Below are 27,034 nucleotides of genomic sequence, written 5' to 3'. Positions count from 1 at the left end.
CCCAACAAAATCTTTGAAAAACATTTCCCTTTTTCTCAGGAGAAGCCAAAGATAGAGATTTTTATGAAAAGTCCAGGGCCAAGTTCTCCATTAAGCCCAGTAAGTGTAGCGCTGGGACCCACAATATTTTGAGGGGCCTGTGAGAATGTCTTACGTCCTTTTAAAATCAGAAGAAGAAAAACTAAACTTTAAGGTCAAAGAAAATGTTTTGATATATGATAGTAATATAGTCATCCTTAGACCAGCACCGTCATAAAATATTGTTTCTAAGATTTTTGACAGAGGAAGGAGCCCATGAAAGCAGAAATGCCAAGGGCCCAGAAACTCGTGTTGCAACCCCAGAAAAATCGCCTACTTTTTAAAATATGGGCAAGTAATGGCATTCTTTATGCCCTGAAAAGACATAAGGAAACCCTCGCGTGGGCATGTCTGGCCCCCAGGCCTTCTGACTGTGGCCTCTGGTTTAGTGTTCAGTCACCAGGGGCCTCTGCACAGAGCGGGGGTCCTTGACAAAGGCCTCTGCTGGAACATTCCAGCCCGTATTGTCTGTTCCGTGGACGAGATAGGAAGGTGACAGGCATATGCACCTTTCACACATTAGCCCGTTTTGCCAATAATTCAGAGCAAAGGCGGCCCTCCCTGTCCCCCACTCACAGTGCTCACCCCGGAGGCAGCCATCATCCACAGCTTGTGTATCACCTAAGAACGTCTTCTCTTCATTTGCTCAGGTGTATGTGCCAAGAAGAACAGTAAAGAGCACGAAGGGAGAGGACAGAGTGATCCCAGTCAGTGCAGGCTGGAAGAAGGCCTCTCTGAGGAGGCATGTTTTTGGAGACCTGAATGCCATGAGGGATTGAGTCCAGGCCACAAGAGCAGCAGGTGCAAAGGCCCTGAGGCAGGAGTGAGTGTGGTGTGTTCAAGGAGCAGAGAAGAGGTGGCTGGAGCAGAGGGAGAGCGGCAAGCAGAGGTACAGGTTGTAGTTGGGGAGGATGAGTGTCCGGATCACATAGGGCTTGTCTGCCGGAGGGAGCACCTTGGGTTTTATTCTGAGCAAGATGAGCAGTCAGTGGAAGAGTATGAGCAAAGGAAGACGATGTGTTTTCATGTTTTAAAAGGAGCCCTCTGCCCATCGAGTGGACGACATGATGGATCGGACAAGGCCGGAAGCCAGGAGACTGTTTAGGAGTCTACTGCAATAGTCCAGGCGAGAGACAGTGGTGCTTAGACACAGATTTGAGTCAAGACCCTGAGTTTAGGGACTCCAGCCTTACTCATCCCTGCATGTCCCACCTCCCACTACTTTCCCAAGGAGGCCTTGACATCACAGACTCAATTACTTACCTATGGTGTTTTTCTTTTTTAATTTTGTGTGTGTGTGAGGAAGATTTGCCCTGAGCTAAGATTCGTTGCCAATCTTCCTCCCTTTTTTTTTTTTTTTTTTTTTTTTTGCTGAGGAAGATTGTCACTGACCTAACATCAGTACCAATCTTCCTCTGTTTCGGATGTGGGGTGCCCCCACAGCATGGCTGAAGAGTGGAGCAGGTCCACACCCAGGATCCGAACCTGCAAACTGTGGGCTACTGAAGCGCAGTGCCTGGAACTTTAACCACTTGGCCACACGGCCGGCCCCTAGTTACCTATAATTTTAAGAAAACAAACATCAGAAGGCATCACCTTGTTAGTTACCCATCAAAACCAGTGCCTCCTCTGCCACCCAAGTTGGGGGCCACAGGAGTCTGTCTGGGAGGGGCTCGGGGTGCACCTGCTCCCAGCTGACGCAGACCTCGAGGGCAGAGAGGAGAGACGAAGGGCCTGAGCCCCAGGAATGGCCAGCACGGGGTCATGCTTTGAATCTCGACCGTCCGCCGCAGACGGCAGGTGCTCTGACCCCGACCTTGAAACCGGCAAATTAAGGCAGCATTTCCCCAGATGCCTTCCTGTGACATAGGTGCTGCCTGCGCTCATCTCACGTGACAGGTCAACGGACCTTGATTTCATTACTTACCAACTTATTTTGATCCGCATCAAAAGGTGTGTAATTAGTACGTCCAATACAGAACTTCACATAGCTACCTGAGTTGAAATGAAAGCTTATTTTTTAAAGTTACTGTAAAGAAAAATATCAAATCAAATAAGTAATAGCACAGGTGGGACACCGAGAGGCCCCTAAAGGCAGTCACCCAGTGGGTGGGCAGGTGCAGGTCAGGGGGGGACACCGCGTTCCTGGCAGGCGGAATGGAGGTCCCATCATTGGCGAGGGGGTGACGCCTCCCCAGCCCCTCAGAGCCACACAGAGGTGTCAGGTGACCTCACCCCTGGCCCAGTGAGGAAGGAAGGTTTGATCACGGAAAGCAGCTGGGTCTGTTTCTGTCTGCGTGTCCCCAGGTTTATGTTGGACAGAATGAGTTTGGGTTGGCCTGGCTTCATTTAAAATGTTGAAAACTGGCCTTGTTATTTCTGCGTGGCCTCGTCTTCCAGGTTTTTCCTCCCCATCGGAGCCGGCCGTCCGCGTGAGGGCCGGGTTGGGCAAGGGGATTAGATCATGTGTGTTTGTGTTAAAGACGGGGATTTACGGAGCCTCGTCTCTAGGGCAGTTTTCATAAAGCAGGTACTGTCCCCGAGGGAAGGGTCCGCACGCCCAGCTGCCTGTGCACAGCCGCCACTGTCATCTCAGGGCAGTGGCGGATCATGCTGGAAGGGCTGACTGACGCAGCCCTCCCGCAGGGGTGCACGTGCCGAGCAGACACACACACGAATCTGCTGGTCAGGAGCAGCCCGTGCGCATGTCCTCTGACATGATGACGGAGATGCAAGTGCTTTGAGACCCTGGTTTTGAGCCCGTTAAAAATAAGAACTGGTTCCGGGGCGGCCTGACAGCGTCATGGTTAAGTTCGCATGCTCTGCTTCGGCCACCCGGGGTTCACAGATTCAGATCCCGGGTACGGACCTACATACCGTTCATCAAGCCATGCTGTGGCAGCATCCCACATACAAAATAGAGGAAGATGGGCACAGATGTTGGCTCAGGGCCAGTCTTCCTCAGCAAAAATAAATAAGAAATGGTTGCACAGGCTGTTCAGTTTTTTCCAACACAGCGTTGGGGGGGGGGGGTGCCAACTGCAGGTGGATTACTGCCCAGGTGGTGGCCTCCCTGGTTTCCGGGAGGAGGGTCTGACAGGTGGGGTAGGGAGCCAGCTCGGTCCTTTCCGCAGGCTCCACCGAGAGAGGGCGAGTCCTCATCACCAGCCGCTTCATCCTTTCTCCTCCAGCTTGTGAAGATCGGGCAAAGGGGGTCTGCCTGGGGTGCCCTGGATCCATTCCTTCCAGAAATAGTCACTGAGCAGCTACTGTGTGCCAGGCGCCGTTCCAGGCCTGGGCTGGGGGTTCAGTCAGTAAGCCCGGCCCCCGTGGGGCTCATATTTAGGGCTGCAGGGGGACAACGAGCGAGATAAAGGTATCCCTATGTTGAAGTGTATGGTGCCTTAGAGAGAAGGTGTCCGGAGTTGGAAACCTGAAACACAGAGGGTGTGAAACATCAGGGGGAGGGTGCAGAGACAAGATGGGGTGGGGCGTGAAGGGCCTTCCACGGAAAAGGAACAGGATGGGCAGACTCTGAGGTCAGAGCGAGCCTGGTGGGTCTGAGGACAGACGAGGCCCCCCTGGCTGCTGAGAGCGAGCAGGATCCCTCAGGGCCTTGGATGGCCACAGGGACTTTGTTCTCCGAGTGAGTGGGAGCCATGGAGGGTGCTATGGAGGGGAAGCGCTCTGGCTGCTCCGTGGGGAATAAACGGCCAGAGTCCAGTCGAGAAGCAGTTGACCTAATTGAGAGGAGAGAGAATGACCGCCTGCCCAGCGAGGAGGCAACAAGGCTCTGACAGTGGACGTCCTTTCAAGAAAGAGCAACAGGCTTTGCTGATGGATTGGATGTGGGAACGGAAAGACGCAACCAAGGAGTAATTGAGATTATTGCCTAAGTAACCGGAGGAAAGAGAAGGAACCGAGGGGACGGGTGACCCGGGAGCTCAGTGTCGGGTGTGTGGCACCTGCGCTGTCTGCTAGACAACATCGTTGGGCAGACAGTCTTGGGTCGTACCGAGCCAGTGCCGGCTAAACGCCAGCCACCCACCCTCCCACACTTTACACCGTATCTATCTGCCACTTGTACTATTATTTACTTCTTTTAATCGGCTGTAATTTTTTTTTAAAACCAGCATTCCACTACCCTAAGTGAGAGAAGCTAGGATCACCCACCCCAAATAAAGGAAACTAAACCCCGCCGTCAAACATGAGCCCCTGCGGCCGCCGCCTGGGGCTCCGAGCAGGCGGCGGGTGGCTCCCTGCTGAAATAGGGGTGTAGGTGTCAGGATGTGATGGCACCGACCCGAGACTTTCTCCCGGGGTTCATCAGGAGGGGACAGGGATCGCTTCCCATCGCCAGCGTCCCTGGCATCTGGTGCTGGGACCCTGTGGTGCTCCCACTGCTGACGTGCCAGCTAAAGTCACGTCTGGGGCGACTAGGGGACCCAACGTTCAGTCCAGGACTCTTCTGAGCCTCACTGAAGCTGAGAGTCCATCAGGCCACAGGGACCGCCACGCTTCTCCTCGGAACATCACCACCGCCTCCTGCGTGGCGTGAACAGCGTTTCCCGGACGTGACACCCGGCACCCACATTCCCGTCGGACAAGCCTGGGTTAGAGTCCTCACCTGCCACTTCCCAAGCTGTGCGGCCTTGACCAGCCCTCTAAAGGGCTGTTGGGAGGATTAAGTAAAACAGCACCCAGCACAGGCCCAGCACAGTGCACACAGCAAACGTCCACCAGGGACAGTCAGCACTATGAATAATTATAATGATAGTTAGTGACACAGAGCACTGCCCTCTACCCCAGGGATATGTTAGAGCCGTCACACAACTGTTACAATAGCAGGTTGCCAAACCAAGGCCTTCAGGGCCCAGGCAGGTAATATGGATGCACAAAGTTGGTGTAGGACTATAGGGAGTGCTGGGGAGTATGGCAAACTACAGAGCACATGATCTGTTTAATGCTGTTTCAAGTCCTATTTTCAGACTCTGCTGCACAAAACACACACACACACACACATATCTGTGGACACAAACCAACTTGGGCTTCTGACCAATATGGAAACCCAGAGAGCAAGATAATATTTTTTGTTATTTTACCAGATGTTTCTTGAGTACCTCCGATGTGCTGGGCACTGTGGGAATATGACCGTGAACGAAGGTGGCCCTCGTCCCTGCCCTGGAGAGCTGTTCTGGTGGAGGCAACAGGCAGCATGCAAATAAGTGACCCAGAGCTGACTGTGGTGTCCGATGGCAGTACTGCTGTGGGGAAGTGACGCGGGGAAGGGGCGTGGGCGCTGGAGGAGAAGCGTGGCCAGGGAAGGCCGCGCTGAGATACCTGGCATGTGGGCAGGAGCCTGCGGGAGGCTCGAGGGCACCGCCAGGCAGAGGGCACAGCTGGGGCGGAGGCTGCACGGTGGGCGAGTGGCCAGTGTTCAAGCTTGGGGCCCCACAGGCACGACCTTGAGGTAGACTTGGGTAAAAGTTCAAGGTGGAAAGAACTGGTTGGCGAGCAGAAGGCCCGTCTGGGACCCTAAGGGGCCAGTTCCCCGGGAGCAGCCTGAGGCTGGCAAGACCCCAGGGCTCTGCAGGACCCCAAGACAGCACCACTTTTTAGGCTCCAGTGAGTCTGCAGCAGCTGATTGGAGGAGACCTCAGGACCAGCCCCGTGGTCAAGTGGTTAGAGTTCTACGCACTCCACTTCAGCGGCCCAAGTTCATGGGTTTGGATCCCCAGCGCAGACCTACTCCACTCATCAGCCATGCTGTGGCAGTGGCCCACATTCAAACTAGAGGAAGATTGGCACAGATGTTAGCTCAGGGTGAATCTTCCTCAGCAAAAAGAAAACAAAAGAGGAAGATTGGCAGTGGATGTTAGCTCAGGGCGAATCTTCTTCACCAAAAAAAAGCAAACCTCCCCCAGCCCCTCCAGCGGGAGGTGGCACACTGGGTGGAAACCCTGTAATTGCCCACCAGTTAGAGCTAGGACCCGTGGAGACTTGGCGGGGGGCGGGGGGCACATGTGGCCTTGACGATGGGTGTTCACGCAGTTTCTAGGCCTGATGATTCCTGCTCCGTTTGTAACACAAGGCCAGTGCCTTTCTCCACCTGCTGTGGGCGACCTTGGCCAAGAGGCTCAGGAAACACACTTGGTTCCGGGAGGGAGTCCCTTCTAGGCCACCTCAGTGCTGGGCCCGGAAGGGCAGGCTCTGCTGTTTCCTTCCATCATTCAGTGGGTTTTCACAGAGCACCAATTACATACCCGGGCGAGTAGGGTAGACAACACCCTGATCACCCAGAACTCTCAGTCCCAAAGGAGAGGCAGGTCATAAACAAGCGAGCCATAAACAGACCATTTCAGAAGGAGATAAATGGAATGCTAAGAAGCAGCAGCAGACCTTGGTGTGATAGGAATTAAGGGGCAGGGGGTCCTCCAGAAGGGGTAGGTTGCCCAGGCCTTCCTGAGGAGGTGACCTCTAAGTTGGGATCTGAATAATGGGACAAGCCAGCAAAGGAGTGTCAGAGAGTGTCAGAGTCCCAGGCAGAGGCAATGGCAGGTGCAAAGATCCTGGGGCAGGAATGAGCTTGGAGAATTTGAGAAACAATGAGGAGGCCAGTGCAGCCAAGTGAGTAAGGGAGAGGGAAGAGATGAGGTCAGAGAAGAGGGCGTGGTTGGTAGGGGAGGGCAGGTCTGGAAGAGTCCTTTAGGCCACGGTCAGGAATCTGGGATTCTTCTGAGTTCATTGGGAAGCTCTTGGATGGTGTTTAGCAGTGAAGAGATATGATCTCTGTTGGCCTCGGGGAAGCTCTGGTTCTGGTTCCTTCCCTGTTTGGCAGAAAGATGAGATAAACGAGCCACGTAAGTCTCTTTCTCACTCTTGGCCTTTAGGGACAGAGTGCGAGGTGGCTGTCTGGGGCCTTGCTGGTGCTTGGGATCAGCAGCTCTCCAGCAAGAACCCCAGATGCCTGGTAGACCCTGAATTGGTTTCCTATTGCTGTCCTAACGAACTGTCACCAGCCGGGTGGCTTGAAACAACAGATATTTACTCTCACACTTCTGGAGGCCAGAAGTCCCATATCTGCTGGCTTCTCCCAAGGCTCTGGGAGAACCCCGCCCTGCCGTGCAGCTCCCGTGACTCCAGGACTTCCTTGGCTTGTAGATTCCTCCCTCCAGGGTCTGCCTCCATCCTCCCCTCTACGTCTGTGTCTCCCCCCTTCTGTCTCTTAGGAGACAGCTGTCATTGGATTTAGGGCCCACCCAGGTAATCCAGAACGTCTCACCTGGAGATCCTTGATTCCATCTGCAAAGACCCTTTTTCCAAATAAGGTCACATTCACAGGTTCTGGGGGTTAGGATGTGGACATATCTTTTGGGGGTGGGGGTGGGCCATCCTTCAATCGCTGCAGAACCTCAGAACTGCAAGGAAAAGGGAGGGACTGAGCGTGGCCACAGGGGGAGAGGGAAAGGATGTCCACTGAGTGTTTCCACTGAACCTAGAAGTATTTGGATGCCAGTCCTAGTGTACGATGACACTTCCACTCTTCACGCATCTGTTGAGTCCCCACTGTGTGTCACACTCTGTGGGGGCGCTGAGGATTCAGCAGTGGGCAAGGCACACAGTCTCGGCCCTCGGTGGAGCAGTGACCGATGCGCACAGCAGGGTTCCCACACATGTTAGTTTCCTGTCCTTCCTAAGTGCCTTACTCTGCTCCAGCTTCCCCAGGAAACAAGAGCAGGCGGGAGCGAGACCACGAATCCTGGTGGTCTGTAATTAAGTCCTGGTAACATGCTGCACGCATGGTGAGAGCTGGAGAGAATCGGAAGCCAGAGCGATCCCAGAGGGCTCCCTGGAGGAGGAGTGGTGGCTGATGGGTTCCATCTGGGGGTAGGTGGGAGTGGGTTCCAAGCTGGTGGACAGAGGAGGCGGGTGTGGTTCATGGCTGATGCAGAGCATTTCGGCTGAGAAGTGTTCAGGGAGAAGGTGGCGCCGGGGGGGTTGGTGTGACCAGATTTCAGTAAGAGCGAACAATTCTTGGGAAACTTCCAAATAAAACAAAGTATAATTTTCCCTCGGTTTACATAGTGGTTGCTCTCCAAAAAAAAAAAAAATCAGTGTTTATTAATACCCTGCAAAAGAGGTGTTCTGTTTATATGCAAACAGAGTTTCCATCCTAGGCTCAGATAACTTATAAACAGGTTTTTACCCACCCCACCCCCCCCCCCCCAGCGGGACTGGGGACCCAGGACATATGCTGGTTCTGCAGGACCCCCTCGCAGTGCATTGCTGTCTACTGCCCACAAATGCCAGGAGCGCCCCCCATCTGTCCTGGGAGGTTTCCAAAACGCACCCCGGCCCTGTGGATGGGGGTGGCGCCCCTCCCTGTGTCGCAGCCCTGGGCGCCCTGGCCCCAGGCCGCGGCCGCGCCTCACCCCTCCCCGCTGTGCTTGCAGGTTCCATGCAGGCGATGAACAAGACGCGGCGCATCATGGAGCAGGGCGGGGCGCACTTCGTCAACGCCTTCGTCACCACGCCCATGTGCTGCCCCTCGCGCTCCTCCATCCTCACCGGCAAGTACGTGCACAACCACAACACCTACACCAACAACGAGAACTGCTCCTCGCCCTCCTGGCAGGCGCAGCACGAGAGCCGCACCTTCGCCGTGTACCTCAACAGCACGGGCTACCGGACAGGTGAGCAGCGCGCCGGCGGGCGGGGGCGGGGGCTTCCAGAAGCGGGGGTCCTCGTCTGCGACCGGTGCCTCTCCTGGTGTGGCCCCTGGACGGCCGGGGCACCCTAGGGGTCTTCAGGCTGTGCGTGGACACCTTTATTTTAATTTAAAAGTTGTGCATTTATTTCTAAGTGCATTCGGAAAAGACAGGATGATTTGCCTATAGTAGTGATAGAAAGTGACTTTTTCAAAGGAATTTGATTTTTTAAAAACCCTGAGTCTATTTAAGATATGAAATATAGTACAGAGGCCATGAAGTACCTGTGCACGAGTTCGCTTTCTTTATTAAGTAAAGCCCTGGGGGACTGCCTTATTGAGTTGAGACCATCAGCAGGAAGAAGGTTCCAAAAGAATATTGGGGTGGGGGATGAGGATTAAAATCGGTGGGAAGCGCATGTGGGGACTCTGTGCAGAATGGCCCAGGAGTTGCCATGGCGATGGGCTGTCTACACTTGACTGTCTACACTACCCGGCGTGCTCCATCTCTCCTGCGGTCAGTGCTGGGCTGCTGCACCCTGGGTGGAGGACCCGCCAGCTTCCTGTATGTCGATCTTGCAGGAGGTGCTTCGGTGGGTTCTGAGGGCTCACCTGCCACGCTGGTTGCCTAAGGCAAAGGCACGATTACAGATAGTCACGTATGTCCAGCACCGTTGAAAATCCTCCAAACTCAACTAATTGACTTTGCTTTACTTAAAAAAATAAATACTCCCCACCGCGGGTAAGGAGCCGAGATGGTCGTGAAATCAGATGTTGTGGCTCACATGTTGCAACCCCGGGAAGTTGCGTCCGAGTGACAAGCGGCTTGTTTGGGGGAGATGGGCATGAGAGGAGGACGGGTGCCTCCGTGGGCTCAGCTCACAACACTGAAGCATCCCAGAGGCTACGCAGCTCCCCCAGTCACATAGCGTGGCTGGCGAGGGCGCGCTGGGGTGAGGAGCGAGCTGGTGAGCTGGTGAGGGGTGGGTGTCTTCTTGCAGACTCATTCTGCTGCCAGAATTGCCCAGAAAGTGGGTCCTGCTGAGACCACCAGGAAAGCCTCCATCCTGTACACACAACTCTGTTGGTCCCTGGGTCTCTGCAGAAAGCCACATGGCAGAGTTTACCATGGGCCATCACCTGAGCCATCGTGGGCACCTGGATGTACATGGAGGGAGGAGGACAGGGGGGCCAACAGCAGATCACAGGGCACCAATTAAAAGGGGCCTCCGCCGCTGAGCTCCAGATAATGTTAGCCATTCACACTCAGAGTTGCCAACCTTCAGATATTTCTAATCTGAATTTTTAGCTGAACTCTGTTCGTTTCAAACAATATTGGCAAGGGCCAGCCTCAGTGGACTAGTGGTTGAGTTCAGCGCGCTCTGCTTCGGCAGCCCAGGTTCAGTTCCTGGGCACAGACCTACACCAGTCATCTGTCGGTGGCCATGCTGTGGTGGTGGCTCACATACAAAAAGAGGAAGATTGGCAGCAGATGTTAGCTCAAGGCAAATCTTCCTCAGCAAAAAAAAAAAGAAAAAAGAAAAGTTGACAAAACTCGATGTTTTTAAATGTATGCCATGGGCCAAAAAAACATGGCTGAGGGCTGAGCGTGGCTCAGGGACCCTCCTTTAGAACCTCTGGGTGAAAGGTCTGGGTAGAAACCTTTAGCTTTGGATGCCAAAGCAACAGTAAGGCCCCCAAAGTGTTCTCATCAGCCCGCCTCTTTTGAAGCCAGGGCAGCTGCAACCCACGAAAGAGATTTGCCCAGAGTCAAATTGACAATTGGAATTGAAAGGAAACACATATCCTGCGATGCCTGAGGGCTCATGGTGGGAGCCAAAGCCGCATTTCAGAAGTCATATGGCTGGTGCCAGAAGGGGAACCTCTCTTGTGAATAAACATCCTTCAGAACTGATTTCCCAAACTACATCCTTGAATTTACACAAATCACCAAGAATCTATCTCCCCAAAGAAGTGCAGCGTCATCCGGCTGTGCTTCATTATCATACCCTCAGTGAAGACCCGGAGCGTAATGTCAAATGTAAATCGCCATACACAGAACATTTACATTTTTTGTAAACTGTCACTGAGAATTTTATTCATTGTGTTTAGAATGCCCCTCTGTTCAAGGAACCCCATTCCAACTTGACTTTCAGAACTCAGGACCCTGAAGACGTCTGTTTACTCTGATGAATGGTGCACTTCTGGTCATTCAATAACAAGAGCTGTGCACCCTGTATACTTTCTCTCTTTGCCTTGGCAGCTGGGAAGCTCAGATTTAAGTTTTCTGTTAAGTTGCTGTTTAAAGTGAAAGCATTTTAAAGATACCACTACGTAATATTAGTTATGCTGGTCCTTGTCGGTTGATTGAGAAAAATGACAGAAAACTATAATGAATTCAAAATCCCTCTAGATTAATTTCATTTGTGTGAGTCACATTAGAACATGTAATAACTTTGTAGTCTCCCAAGGACTAATGGTCAGCTGTCTTGCTGGGTCTTTAGACACATTAAACCCTGCATTCTCGTGAGTGTCTAGGGTTGACTCAGATTTACATTTGGCTGTGTGTGAGAAACCCAAGAAAGCAATCGTTTATTACTTTCTCTATTAAAAGTCCATGCGACTTTGGTGAGCCTGCAGCATAAATTGGTCAGAGACTTAACAGCTTTCTTTTTTTATTGAGCTGTAATAGACATATAACATTATATTAGTTTCAGGTGTATAACATAATGATTTGATGTTTGTATATGTTGCGAAATGGTAACCACAATAACTGTTGTTAACATCCGTCACCATACACAGTTACAAATTTTTTTTTCTTGTGCTGGTAACTTTTAACATCTCTCTTAGCAACTTTTAAATATGTGATACAGTATTGTTAGCTATGGTCACCATGCTGTACACCACATTGCCAGGACTTACGTATTTTATAACTGAAAGTTTGTGCCTTTTGACTCCCTTCCCCCATTTCACTCATCCCCACCTCTGGCAACCATCAGTCTGTCCTCCATGTCTTTGAGTTCGATTTTTTTTTTACTACTTTTTTTTTCCCTTGAGGAAGATTAGCCCTGAGCTAACATCTGTTCCAGTCTTCCTCTACTTTATATGTGGGTCACTGCCACAGCATGGCTGATGAGTGGTGCAGGTCTGCACCCAGGATCCAAACCCATGAACCCAGGCCACCGAAGTGGAGCATGCCAAACTTAACCACTGTGTCATGGGCCTGGCCCTCGATGCTTTTATTAGATCCCATATATAAGTGAGACAATACGGTATTTGTCTTTCTCTGTCTGACTTATTTCACTTAGCATAATGCCCTCAGGGTCCCCGCATGTTGTCACAAATGGCAAGATTTCCTTTTTGTTGACTGCATAATATCCCATTGTATATATATACCATGATTTCTTTATCCATTTATCTGTTGATGGACACATTGGTTGTTTCCATATCTCAGCTATTGTAAATAACACTGCAGTGAACATGGGGGTGCATGTGTCTTTTCAAGTTAGTGTTTTCATTTTCTTCTGATAAATACCCATAAGCAGAATTGCTAGATCATATAGTCGTTCTATTTTTAATTTCTTGAGGAACCTGCATACTGTTTCCGATAGCGGCTGCATCAATTTACATTCCCACCAAGAGTGCACAAGGGTTCCCTTTTCTCTACATTCTCGCCGACACTTGTCATTTCTTCTCTTTTTGATGATTGCCGTTCTAACAGGTGTGAGCTGCTATCTCGTTGTGGTTTCAATTTGCGTTTTCCTGGTGTTAGTGATGTTGAGCACCTTTTCATGTACCTGTCGGCCATCTGTAGGTCTTCTTAGGAAAAATGTCCATTCAGATCTCTGTCTTTTTTTTAATCATATTATTTGGGGTTTTGCTATTGAGTTGTATGGGTTCTTCATATATTTTGGCTATTAACCCCTTATCAGAGATATGATTTGCAGATATTTTCTCCCATTTGGTAGGTTGCTTTTTCATTTTGTTGATGGTTTCATTTGCTTTTTTGGTTTGATGTAGTCCCGCTTGTTGATTTTTGCTTTTATTGCCTTTGCTTTTGGTGTCAAATCCAAAAATTCATCCCCAAGGCCAATGTCAGATTGTGGTTTTGGATCTTACCTTCAAGTCGTTAATCCATCGTGGGTTAATTTTTGTGTCTGGTATAAGATAGTGGTCCAATTTCATTCTTCGGCATGTGGTTGTTCAGTTTTCCCAACACTATTTATAAAGAGACTGTCCTTTCCCCGTTGTATATTCTTGACTCTTGTCATAAATTAATTGACCATACGTGTGTGGGTTTATTTCTGGGCTCTCTGTTCTGTTCCATTGATCTATGTGTCTGTTTTTATGCCAACGCCATACTGTTTTCATTATTATAGCTTTGTAATATAGTTTGAAATCAGGGAAGCCCCCAGCTTTGTTCTTCTTTCTCAAGATTGCTTTGACTATTCAAGGTCTTTTGTGATTCCATACAAATTTTAGGATTGTTTGTTCTACTTCTGTGAAAAACACCATTGGAGTTTTTAAGGGAATTGTATTGCCTCTGTAGATTGCTTTGGTGAGAATGGACATTTTAACGATATTAATTCTTTCAATCCATGAGCACAGAATATCTTTCCATTTATTTCTGTTGTCTTGAATTTCTTTCATCAATATCTTAGAGTTTTCATTGTACAGGTCTTTCACCTCCTTGGTTAAATTTATTCCTGGGTGTTTTATTCTTTTGATGCAATTGTAAGTGGGATTGTTTTCTTGACTTCTCTTCCTAATAGTTCGTTATTATTGTATAGAAATGCAACAGATTTTTGTATATTTGTATCCTGCAACTTTACTGAATTCGTTTATTAGTTCTAACAGATTTTTGGTGGAGTCTCTAGGGTTTTCTTTTTTTCTTTTTTTTTTTAAGATTTTATTTTTCCTTTTTCTCCCAAAGCCCCCCGGTACATAGTTGTATATTTTTAGTTGTGGATCCTTCTAGTTGCATGTGGGATGCCTCAGCATGGCCTGATGAGTGGTGCCATGTCCTCACCCAGGATCCGAACTGGCGAAACCCTGGACTGCCAAAGCAGAGTGGACGAACTTAACCACTCGGCCACGGGGCTGGCCCCCTCTAGGGTTTTCTACATATAATATCATGTCATCTGCAAATAGTGACGGTTTTACTTCTTCCTTTCTGATTTGGATGCCTTTTGCTGATTTTTCTTGCCTAGTTGCTCTGGCGAGGACTTCCAATACTGTGTTGAATAAAAGTAGTGAGAGTGGGTATCTTTGTCTTGTTCCTGATCTTAGCATAAAATCTTTCAACTTTTTACCATTGAGTATGATGTTCTGTTGGCTTGTCATATATAGCCTTTATTATGTTGAGGTTCATTCCCTCTGCACCCACTTTGTTGGGAGTTTTTGTCATAAATGGATGTTGAACTTTGTCAGATGCTTTTTCTACATCTATTGAGATGATCATATGATTTTAGCCATGATTTGGTTAATGTTGATTGATTAACACATTGATTGATTTATGGATATTGAACCATCCTTGCATTCCTGGAATAAATCCTACTTGATCACGGCATATGATCCTTTTAATGCATTGTTCAATTAGATCTGCTAATATTTTATTGAGGATTTTTGCATTCTGTGTCCATCAGGGGTATTGATCTATAATTTTCTTTTCTTGTTGCACACCCTTGTCTGGTTTTGGTATCAGAGTAATACTGGCCTCGTAAAATGAGTTTGGAAGTGCTCTCTCCTCTTATATTTTTTGGAATAGTTTGAGAAGGACTGGCATTAGTTCTTCTTTGAATGTTGGGTAGAATGCACCAGTGAAGCAATCTGGTCCTGGACTTTTGTTTTCTGGGAGGTTTTTTGATTATTGATTCAATGTACTTACCAGTAATTAGTCTATTCAGATTTTCTGTTTCTTCATGATTCAGTCATGGTGGGTTGTATGTTTCTAGAAATTTATCTGTTTCTTCTAGATTGTCAAATTTGTTAGCATATAATTTTTCATAGTAGTCTCCTATAATCCTTTGTATTTCTGTGGTATCTTTTGTAATGTCTCCTCTTTTATTTCTGATTTTATTTGTTTGAGTCTTCTTTCTGTTCTTCTTGGTGAGTCTAGCTAAGTTTTATCTTTTCAAAGAACCAGCTCTTAGTTTCATTGATCTTTTCTATTGCCTTTTTAGTCTCTATTTCATTTATTTCTGCTCTGGTCTGTCTGATTTCCTTCCTTCTACTAACTTTCAACTGCATTTGTTCTTTTTCTAGTTCTTTGAGGTGTAAAATTAGGTTCTTTATTTGGGATTTTTCTTGTTTCCTGATGTAGGTATTTATTGTTATGAGCTTACCTTTTAGAACTGCTTTTTCTGCATCCCATAAGTTTTGATATGTTGCATTTTCATTTTCATTTGTATTAAGGTATTTTTTGATTTTTTCTTTGACCAATTGGTTGTTCAGTAGCCTGTTATTTACTCTCCACGTATTTGTGAATTTTCCAGTATTTTTCTTGTAATTGATTTCTACTTTCATACCATTGTGGTTGGAAAAGATGCTTGATATGATTTCAGTTTTCTTAAATTTATTAAGACTTGTTTTATGGCATAACATATGATCTATCCTGGAGAATGTTCTATGCGCACTTGAGAAGAATGTGTATTCTGTTGCCTTGGGATGGAATGTTCTGTAGATGTCTGTTAAGTCCATCTGGTCTAACATGTCATTTAAAGCTGATTTGCCATACTGATTTTATGTCTGGATGATCTATCCATTGATGAAAGTGGAGTATTAACCTCCCCTACTGTTATTGTATTGCTATCTCTTTCTCCCTTTAGGTCTATTAATATTTGCTTTATATGTTTAGGTTTTCCTCAGTTGATCAGAGACTCAACTGCATTCTATTTCTCATTCCTCATTAATGAGAAACAAATCACATGAACACACATGGCTACAAAGGAGCCTGGAGAATGTAGTCTTTATTCTGGGTGGCCATTTGCCCAGCTAAAAATTCTTTTACTATGGGAAAAGAAGAAAATGGATACTGAGGGAAGATTAAAGTCAAAACCACAGTAACAGTTCTCAACCATCTGTGTATGTGACACCTTTTGAACACAGGGGCTCAGCCTGAACTGTGGAAGACTGGAACCAGAAAAACGTTCCTTAACTGGAACAACATTTCATGTAAATAGTGCTTTTAATGTATGTAGTCAGGTATTTTATCTTGAAAAAAGTAAAACTAGGAAATTTTGATAATAACCTTATTTTATCTTATATCTAACAGTATTTAACATAAGTTTGGTTTTAACTGTGACTGATGCATTGATTCTTTAAACAAATGAATTGATGAAGTTTCAGTTGGGGGTGGAGTGTAATTTGTCTGACAAATTAAATGATAGCACAGTATGATATCCTTTATTTCACCTTCAGTTTTCACAGAAAAATCATAAAGGGTCATCTTTGCAAAAGTATTTGAGGATTTGATCAGTTTTCTCTTAGTCCTTTGACATCTTAATCTTCTCCTGTGAAGTGCTGATGACTTGATCATCGTGTTCAATGATCTCCTCTTCAATTATCTCATAAACTAGATTATTGTTTGTGAGTGGATTCGCGTGGGCTTTGAGCTGTCCTCCAGCATGACTGTAATTAACTTGTAAGACCTTGCATCTTTTACAATATTTGCCATTTCAGGTTGCAGTCAGCTTGCTTTGTGCCACCCCATGTTTGCACTAGAGATTGACAAAGGATAAAGAGAGAGAGGCTCAGTTTAAGCAGGGTAAATGTCAGTTTGTTCATGGATATTTCTGTGTTGGCTTCCTCGAACTTCAAGGACTTGGATCTCAAATATCCAATCTGAGGATGCAAATATAAACTGCATCCTCAGTTTTTGCAAAGTGTATGTAGTCTTCTTTTAGCATCCCTCAGCTGCCCTGACCGCTCGCTTAGATACCCACAAGTCAGAGGTATTCAGTGTTCTTGTGATGAGCCTCTCAGCTCTTTGCAAAGGGGTGGAGAGCCAGAATTCCAATTCTGGTGAATTAGACAGGAGTGCCCATTTTCTTCAAATCCGGGCTCCGCCACTTATTAGCTGAATTGATGTGGACAAGTTATTTAACTTCTGTGTCTTGTTATCTCAGCTAAAGATAACAGCGTCCCTTAACTCAGAGAGTTTTACGAGGATTAAATATGTTAGAACAGGGATACATAGTAAGCACTTAAGAAATGTTAACATGATGATGATGATGATGATGATTTGCACAAGTAGCACAGTATCACACGACCCATCCCAGCCCAGTGTTCAGATGAGTATCACAGTGTGTAATTTCAGATGGTGAAAATAAGTTGTACACATGGATCAGAATGTGGCAGCACGTGCTCAACCTCTCGGGTAATCAGTGACATGCAAATGACAGTGACAATGTGCTGTCGTATCTCACCCGTATTCAGAAGTCCTGCCGCACCAGATGTTAGTGAGGACGTGGGAAAACAGGAAGTTGCAGACACTAGCAGTGGGAGTGCACATGGGCGCCTCCACTTTGAAGAGCGATTTGGCAATTCTGGCAAAGCTGAAAACATGCATCTCCTTCCATTCAGCAATTCTTCTCTGGCTGTGTACCCCATATTCTGAGGGGGTGATGTGTGGGTTCTGCTTGAGCAAGGTGAGGGTGCTTCCTGGTGATGCTCGTGGCCAGTAGTGGCCTTCAGATCCAAGTGACAAACCCCAACTCCAAGTGGTTTTGACAAGATGTTGAATTCTTTGCTCCCTCAACTGGAAAGATATGGGGGAGCCTTAGGGAAAGATGGGTCACACTGTATCACAGTTTCATCGTAAGGCTCGAGGTCTCAAGACGAGGGCTGGCACTTCCAGGGACTCGGAGCCTCTTCATTCACATCCAGCAGTATTTTTTTCCAGAATGCCAAAGTGGTGAGGTTCTTTCTGATTGGACCAGATTGAGTCACATGCCGACCCCTGAACCAATCACCATGGAGAGCGGTTGGAATGTGCCAGTTACGTTATACATCATCTGTTCCTGGAGCAGCAGGTGGAGTCAGTGTCTCCCCAACACCTGGATTCCCAAATAGAAATTGAGGGGTGTTGGGAAGGATAAAGAGGAAAAGCATACTGCTTTGACAATCACACATTTCCATTGCATTGCTTTTGGCAAAAAAAGAAAAAGAAGACACCTTTTCCGGCCCTTTCTGGTGAATTAGACAAGAGTGCCCATTTTCTTCTCTTTGGGGTAGGGCTTTCTCGTTCCACGATGCCATCTGAGTCTGGCAGCTCTGCGGTGGTTTCCCTGCCCGGCTTCTGCCATCTGGGACAGACTTTCGCAGAGATGTGAGCACGGCTGGGAAGCCTCCTGCCCCTCCCTCATCGCATTCTAGAATGTACCGGGCGAGCACGCCTCTCGTTCCGAGCTAGGGCTGTGCCAGGCCTCCCAGTTGGAGCGGTTTTGAGATTTGGCCCTGAGCACCCCAATTCTTTTCACTCTTCTCCTCGCACAAAGCTGGGGAGGACCTGCGCAGCTCGGCTGTCAACCTCGGGCTCCACACTCGCTTGGGGGAAGCAGGGTTCTGTGCCAGGATGCCTGCGGGATGGTGGAGCAGGCTGGGGCATCCTGCCGCCCCTCACAGGAGGGCGGAGAGGTGTCTGCTGGGCATTTGGGCAGCCCTGAGCACAGGGGCGCTGCTGGCTGGTGAAGGCAGGTGTGTGTGTGTGTGTGTGTGTCTTGTTTTTTCCCTAAAGTGGTTTCAGGGCTGGTGCTCGGGTTGCCCTCCTCTGTCTTCCTATGATGTAATGCCCACGCCTCCTCCTGCCACCGCTCCCTTTTGATCTGCCTTTGTCCTCTTACCCCGCACCCTACACGCCAGCATCCAGCTGCCAACTGCACATCCCCCCTTGGATGTCTCCCTGGCATTTCGAACCCACCGTGTCCGAAACGACTTCCTGATCTTGGCCCTCCTCCCCCGGCGCCTCTACGGTCTGCCCCTTGGCAGCTGCCGCGTTCCAGTCGCTCACGCCAAAACCTTAATGTCATCTGGAATTTTTTTTCTTCCTTTCACACTCCGCACTCAATCCATCAACAAGCCCCACAAGCTCTCCCTTCACAATACCACAGAATCCACTCTGGTGCCACCACCCTTATCTAGGCCGCCATCACCTCGGCTCGACGACTCCAGCTTTCTCTTCCGTGGCCCCCTGCTCCCGCCCTCACCCCACTACGTCTGTTCTCACCGCCACAGCCCAGGGAGGTGGCAGGGCCTGTCACTCCTCTGCCCACAGCCCCCCTGTGGCTCCCCGCTCACTCAGGGTAGCTGCCCCTCCATCACCTCAGCGTCCTAATGATCTGCTCTCTGTCCCTCACCTCGCGACCACCTCACCTCCTGTCACCCCTCTCGGACACTCCACTGTTTTCTGTCTCAAACCATCCAGTAACTCCTGGCATATTCCCACCTACAGGCCTTTGTACTTATTCTTCCCTTTTCTGGAAACTTCTTTCCCTACACATCTGCATGGCCTGCACACTCTTCCCTCAGATCCTCGTTTAGATGTCACCTCCTCAGAGAAGCCTTCCTGGCCTAGCCCATCCAGAAGGACATCTTTATCCCCCACCCTGTTCCATTTACCTCAGAGCCCTTGTCGCCACTTAACATAGATTTGTATATTTGCTGTCCAACCTCCCGAGTTATAGTATGCCCCTTCTGGTGCCTTGATTACGCCCTGATTCCTGCTTTCTCTGTCTCCCTGGCCCTTTCCACTGCTGACTCCATATTCTGCCCTTTATCTGGTTGGTCGTCCTGCTTCTCGAGGGTCAGCTGCATGGAAGCAGGGACAGTCCGCTCTGTGCCCCCAGGGTCCCCATGCCTGGAAGAGGGCCCCCACAGCGGGTGCTCCATGATCTTTGGAGGCTCAGCGGATGAATCTGCGCATCCCTTCCAGAGCCAGCAGCCCCTTGCCCGCCCGCATCTTTTCTGTGCTCCTTTCTCCTCTCCGGTTCCCTCCTGCCCGCCCCCTCCCGCCATCTCGGCCTCTCCTCCTCTTTCTCCTCGGCCCTCCTGCCCACAGAGAAGAAAGCCCTTAGGTTCCTCCCCGGCCGCCTGCCCCGGGCCCCTGGTGCAGCTGTCCCGCCTTCACAATGGCAGCCTTCTCTCCGCTTGGCCTTTCTCCTGGTTTTCTCCCCGCTCTCTTCCTCTCCGTCGAGTGCACACGCCCGCACGCATGCACACACACAGCTCCCTTCTTCCCTGTCCAGCTGCCCCTCTCCACCCCTCTGCCCGCCCCCCGCCCCCCGCCTGTGGGTGTGACAGCAGAGCATCTTCATCTGCCCCATGAAGCGGGACCACCTCAAGCAGCAGGGGGCCCTCCCCCCATCTTTCCTGGCGCCCGGGACCCCTCCTGCCCCACCACAAAAGTCTGTGCATCAGAGGGAGTCGAGCGGCTGGCCCAGGGCATCCTTAAGAGGCCCACGTTCATCAGTGTCACACAGATCTTCAAGCCGAATTTCTCTAAACTCCAATTTAATACAGTTGTGTATCGCTTAATGATGGGGATATGTCCTGAGAAATGTGTCGCTAGGCGATTTCATCATTGTGCGAACATCATAGCACGCACTTACACAAACCTAGATGCTAGAGCCTCCCACACACCCAGGCTACGTGGTGCTGATCTCATGGGACCACTGTTGTGTGTGGTGTCTGTTGTTGACTGAAATGGCGTTATGCGGCGTGTGACTGCAGTCACTCCCTTTCTCCAGCATCTTCAAGTTTCAAAACCAGTGAAACATTGGTGCAGGAGTCCAGAGCGCAGGCCCTGCTTCTAACTCCTTTGTGACCTTGAGCTGAGACCCAGCCCCCTCTGGGCCTCGGTTTCCCCATCTGTGCGGAGGAGTTGCAGCATATATTTGTAAGTTGCCCAGTGCCTTTGATATGACTCCGCCCTGAGGGTCGTGTGACCAGTGCCCACAAACAGGAGGAGGGGTTTCCTGCGGCCCGAAGAGGACAGGGTCCCTTGGAAAGAGAGGAGTGGATGGTCAAGCTTCTCAACTTTTTGAAAACTGGGCGAGAGGCTGATGGGGCCGAATTTCTGTTAGTGCCTGGTCCAGGCTTTTGAGCGCTCTCTCTGCCCCAGCCCGTTAGGTGGTGTGTCCGTTTCCTGCGGCCGCGTAACAAAGAACCACACGCTGGGGGCTTCAAACAACAGAAATGTGTTCTCTCACGGTTCTGGGGGCCAGAAGCCCAAAACCAAGTGTCCACAGGGCCCCACTCCCTTGGAAGGCTCTCCAGAAGAATCCTTCCTCGCCTCCTCCAGCTTCCGGTGGTTACTGGCCATCCCTGCCATCCCTGAGCTTGTGGCTGGGTCACTCCCGTCTCTGCCTCCATCTTCTCCTGGCCTTCTCCTCTCTGCATGTCTGTGTCCAAACGTCCCTCTTTTTGTGAGGACGCCAGTCACTGGATGAGAGCCCACCCTCGTCCACTATGACCTCATCTTAACTTAATTACATCTATAAAGACCCTGTGTCCAAATAAAGCCACGTTACAAGTGCCCGGGGTTAGAGCTTGAACATATATTTTCGGGGACGTGATCCAACCCAAAGCACAGCTGGGTTCTTTCACACACACCACTTTATGTAATCCTCACAATGACACGTCAACCCCCATTAAAGCTGCAGAGTCTTGACATTAAACTGGAGCGAACACTGCAGGCAAGAGGAACCCTTAGAAAACCCGCCACCTCTCCCATCCCCCCCGCCGACGCGGGCTGTGGTCCTGAGTGCAGGGCAGCGCGGCCGCCCAGCCCAGCCGCTCCGTGTTGCTTTTGCTCAGAGTCTCTGACTTCCATGGGCATTAAGATGATGGCGGCAGTCAAAATAAAAGTGAGGCAGCTGGCTGTGTTGAGTGGCTCTATAAAGCCTGTCTCCTGAGCCTCAGGGGCTCTGAGGGAGAGTTCAGGGTAAGCGTGATCTTTTGCGGTCCCCTCCCTGGCGCTAGCTGCAGCTCTTTGGAACATTCTGGAAGGACTTCTGGTAGAGCTGCTGGGCCCAATACGGTAACCATTAGCCACCGGGAGCTATTCAACTTTAAATTAATTAAACATAAGTCAAATTAAAAATTCCGTTTCTCAGTCACACCAGCCACGTTTCAAATGCCCAGTCGGCACATGTGGGTGCCAGATTGGATGGTGCAGAGACAGAATGTTTCCATCATGGCAGAAAGTTCTCTTGGAAAGCCTTGGAAGAGTGTCATTCAAGCAAAATCTTGTTAGAGTGGGGCACACAAACCTTTGAGAATCTAATAATAACGAGAGTAAGAAAGGTGAGTTGTTCCTATTATGGAGTTTTTACCGTGCCCATACCTTGTGCCAGGTGCCATGATTCATCTCAACTGAATCCTTATGCAAGCCTAGGAGGTGGGGGCCGCCCCCTCCTCCCTCCCGCAGTAGCCCCCTCAGGCCCCGTGATGCAGACCCTGCCTCTCCTGGCCTTCCTAGTCCGTCCTGTGGCTGTGTTGGGGGACGAGGTTTCAGGATCAGGGGCAGCTCACAGCAGCTCTCCATCCTGGAGCCTGCGGGTCCCATCTGTCCGCAGACAGCTTCTCCATCTCTGAGCATCCAGCACATCCCGTCCCTGGGCGGCAGGTCGCGTCCAGCACGCACTGCGAGCCCTTTCAGAATCAGCTGTGCCGTCCTGCAGGGGAGCAGAGTAGAACTTGACACGGCTTTCAGCAAAGGAGGGGAAACAGCAGCCCTCCGTGTCGGCCCTCCCAAGGCCCAGGAGGGTCCACTCCCTGCCAGGCCTGTGTGGACCACTCCTCCCGGGGAAAGCCGAACTCCAGTGGTGGAGGGGCCAGATGGGAACAGTGCCACGCAGCCCAGCCACATGTGCCCTTTGGATGACAAACGGGCCCAGAATTGCCAAATCTAATTTGTCAGAATTGCGAGATCCAGATTTTGATGTGAGATTCCCCAGTTTTCAAATGTGGACTGTTCGCTTTACTTTTTAAAAGTAAAAAAATAAAAACACCAGGCAGGCTCCAAGCAGACACACCTGTGGGACGGATCGGGTCCACAGGGCACCCCCGTTTGCAAACTTTTTTCTAACCTGCTGGTTCTCAAGGGAGCACACCGCCCCCTAGGGGCTAACATCCGTGAAGTCATGCCTGGTGGTTGTAACAGTCGAGGGATGCTGCTGGCTTCCTGGAGGCAGGAACCAGGGACCACTGATGTCCTGCATTGCACGGAAGAGCCCCACGCGGCCCCCAAGTTACCTTCCATTCCACATGGCTTCCGAGTTTTCTACCAGATCATTCCTATGAGCCGATTATTCTGTGTTTATTGTTATCTGAGCCTTGACCCCAAGTCCATTCTGTATATAAACACTGAAGATTTTTTGCACAGTTTTGCTACACCCTGAATTTTCCAGGACTGTAAGTGATAAGTAAACAGAGGGGATATTCTACTTGAATGCAAAACTTCCCCAAGAGTTACTCCTCATTGCTGAAAATCTCGTCACTGATGGCAGTGCCGCCCGAAGCGTCTGACCTGCCGATGCCGCAGGCCACCCGTCTGCGTGCATAGATGTCACGCTCCGTGAATCTGCGTCTAGGTGCACGCCTCTGACTGCTGCATCGTGTCTCCTTGAGGGATGTGCTCGAGAAAGTTCATACTGAAATTTGTCTTTATTATAAATTGCCTTCCTTTTATTTTTCTTGTAGATTGCGTTTAGAGCATTGTATTGATTTGGGGGGAATGGTGTGCATAGGTAGCTTTTGTTTCCTATACATTTCCTTTCAGGAGAATATTTGTCATAGAAATGGAACATCATTCTGATGGCATTGAGAGCCGCTCTTTGAAGGATGAGCTTAGCGTCACATTTCCCGGGGTGATAAGTAATACGCATTGATTGATGGTCTCCCCAGCCCTGTGCTAAGGGTCTGTTGTGGGTTTTCTCCCCGTGTTCTGTCACATCCTTCTGGACAAAAACCACACTTTAAAAGGGGCAAAAAGATTTTCAGATCCAGCTGGTCCTGATGTTGACTCGGCAGGTGATAAAACCTGTCACTAGCGCTGGGGGAGCCCTCCACGCCCAACTAATCGAGTTTCCAGGAAATGGACGGCCTCAGTCCTCATTTGCTGGAGCTTCATGACCCTCCCAGGGAGTGGGTGGCTGAGGCCAGCATTTAATTAGAGGCCCAAGCAGCCCGCCCTCCATGCCTCCGACACCTCAGCTTAGCCGGGGCCTCGGGGTCATCTGCAGCCAACCTTCCTCGATAGCAACGACCTTGCCAAAAACAGGTGGGCAGGACCCAGGAGCTCGTGAAGGGTGGGCAAGCAGCAGCCCCCAGCCTTCCGTCTGGTCATGTGCTTGTCCTGCTTCTCCCCAGCAATTAGTCATTCCTCCTCCCCATCCAGCAGCCAGAGGAAGCTTTGAAAAATGGAAATCCTATCATGTCACTCCTTGCTTAAAACTCTACACTGAACTACCCACTGCTCTTAGAATAAATTCACGGCTTCTTGCCAAGGCCTTGCACAGCCTCGGCCTGCTCACCTCTCTGTCCACATCTCCTCCCTCTCTCCCTTCTTTCCTCACAACTCTTGGAACACCTGGCCTTTTGCTGTTTCTCAAACATTCCAAGGTCATACCTGCCCCAGGGCTTTGGCACGTGCTGTTGCCTCTGCCTCGGCACCACTCACACCGCTTGTTCCTTGTCTCATTAACCTTCCATCTCTAACGTCCTCTTTGCTTCCCTGACTTCCATGTGTCAGTTAGCCCTCCCCACCCACTGCCACTCTCTACCATGATACCCTGCTTTATGGTCTCCATAGGACTTATCACCCCCTGGAAATTATCTCAGGTGTTTTGAACTTATTTCCTGCCTCTTTCGTTCACTGCTCTATGCCAGATCCAAGAACAGTGACTGGCAAATATTGGGTACTCAGTAAAGATGTGGATGAATGGATGACTCTTAGGCCTTAGACTTGACATAAGCAGAAAATGAGAACAAAATGGAATTTGGATTGCTTTCTCATCGTTCTAGCATTAGGAAATATAATTGAAATTAGTTCTGGCAAATTTAGCCTAGTCCCAGTGCTCAGACATTGTCATCAGAACCCCAGCTTTCTGCTTCTTGGATTGCCTTTCATTTGGGTGGGCATTGTTCTTAGGATAAAGTGATGTTAAGGTGGCCCCCATAGGTCCCACCTCACCAGCATCATGACCCTGGCTGGGCTGGAAGAGAGAGCTTCTTTCGGATGCTCCAGCAGAAGTCTCAGGGAAGGCTCCCATTGGCTCAACTAGGGTCATATGGCACTCCCTTAGCCAATCACAAGGCCAGGGGAGATGGGCTACTCTGATTGGCCAGGCCCAGATCGTGTGCCTAGCCCAGGAGCTGAGGGCTAGAAACAGCCTCACCAGAAGGCATAAGACCAAAAGAGGGGAACACTTGGTTCCCTCAGAAGGCACAGTTACCAAAAGACAGGAGAATGGCTGCTGGGCAGAAAAATAAACCAGATGTCCACTAGGGAAACCCAAATCCAGCTTCCCCATCAAGGGACGAGTGGGAGGAGAGCCTTTCTCGCAGCCCCCAGCTCTCTGTGTCCAGCACGGCTGCCTCCTCCGTGCGTGATCACCGCCCCACCTCCCTCATCTGCTTTGCCCCAGTTCCCACTTCAGCAAGATCCCATCTCTGGCATCCAGAACTTTTACAGCATTGATTTATCACTTTGTGCAGCAATTTGCGTTTGGTGTCTTTTCAAAAGCAGAAGAAAGAGACTCATGTTGTAACCTTGCAAGCAGCCCAAAGTTAAAAGGATCCGGTTACAGAATATCAGAAATGTCTCAGCCCTGAGAGCTTTGGGGCTCTGGGTTTATTTAATGCATTTCTTCCTCAGCCAATTTGTCTGCCAAAAAAACAAAGATTTCAGTCCTGTGGCATTTTGCATCTAATATTTATAGTGTTCTAGAGTTTGCAAAAGCACTTCCTTCTCATTTATCACTTGTTCCTCAGGAGACCTCAGCTCCACCCCCAGAAAGTTAACGAGGTTGTTCTCTTCTACCCAAACCAGGGGCTCCAGAAGCCAAATGATGGATGGTGGAGGGCTCCCACCCCAGGGCCCCTCTATCCGCAGCAGGGGTGGGATTGAAACTCAATCTGGACCAGCTCAGCTCCCACTCTGCGCTGCTTGGGACCAAATTTGGGTCTTGCAAGATGGCAGCCAACAGCCTGAGTCCACACTTCAACCCAAAACATTTTCTGTTTGAGTTACAAAGTGTTATTTAAAATCTGGAAATTTCACCAAAAAATCCAGATTCCATGCTTTGCTTAAAAAAAAAAGAAGATGATGATGATGATCTTGCCAATATTGGCAACATTCCTGAATGGTAGGGTCAGCAGACGACAGCCCACAGGGACCTGTCACCTGTTTTTATAAATAAAGTTTTATTGGAAACAGCCACGTTCCTCTGTTTACGTATTGTCTAAGGCGGCGTTCGCTCCACAGCGGCGAGTGGAATGCAGTCGTGTGCCGCATGATGACTTTTCCGTCACTGACGGTCTGCATATGCGACAGTGGTCCCATAAGATTAAGATGAGCACCATATAGCTTAGGTGTGTAGTGGGCTATACCATCTAGGTTTGTGTAAGTGCACTCTGATGTTCGCACAAGGAGAAAATCGCCTAATGACACATTTCTCAGAATGTATCCCCGTTGTTAAGCAACGCGTGACTGTAATTGCAACAGAGACCATATGGCTGCAATGCTGAAATATTTACAGTCTAACCCTTTGCACAAAAAGTATGCAGACCCCTACTGGTGGCAGTAGCCAGCTGGATTTGTGTCACAGCTACCCCCAGTATTTGTTAGAATTTAGGTACAGCTGAGGGCACTTTGGTCCCCAAACAACGGTGGTTTAGAGATGATAGACACTTATTGTTTTCTCATTTGACAGTTTGGGCATTAACAGCCCAGAGATGATATGGCACAGCCGGTGCTGGCGTCCAGGCTCTTTCTGTGACGTTGCTCCACCATCCTGGGGGACTGCCCTTGTCCAAAATGTCCCACCACATCCACATCCGGCCAGCAGGAAGTAGGAGATGCAGGGGAGGCACCCCCACTTCCTGCACGGGCGTTGCCAGAAATCACACAGCGCTCCCTCCCACAGCTCTGCCAAAAGTTGGTCATGGCCCCGTCCAGCTGTGAGGGAGGCTGAGAATATAACCTCCATTCTGGCAGCCTTGTGCCCAGCTAGTCATTCTGTTGCTGTG

At 49.6% G+C, this 27,034-nt stretch overlaps 1 protein-coding gene across 14 annotated transcripts in view; it reads left to right on the top strand.

Moving 5' to 3' along the window:
- The window catches only part of SULF2 (sulfatase 2), a 128,041-nt gene that overhangs the window by 47,729 nt on the left and 53,278 nt on the right, over positions 1 to 27,034 (top strand). For all 14 annotated transcript variants that reach the window (XM_070588478.1, XM_070588472.1, XM_070588480.1 and 11 more), the window contains one exon: positions 8,532 to 8,771. In XM_070588478.1, coding sequence (XP_070444579.1) covers positions 8,532 to 8,771 — 240 coding nt within the window. The remainder of the gene's footprint in view (positions 1 to 8,531; positions 8,772 to 27,034) is intronic.

Source organism: Equus przewalskii, chromosome 21 (assembly GCF_037783145.1).
Source record: "Equus przewalskii isolate Varuska chromosome 21, EquPr2, whole genome shotgun sequence".
In the NCBI taxonomy this organism is placed as follows: Eukaryota; Metazoa; Chordata; class Mammalia; order Perissodactyla; family Equidae; genus Equus; species Equus przewalskii.
The sequence above is the reverse complement of the archived record's forward strand: the minus strand, read 5'-3'. Positions and strand labels throughout refer to the sequence as shown.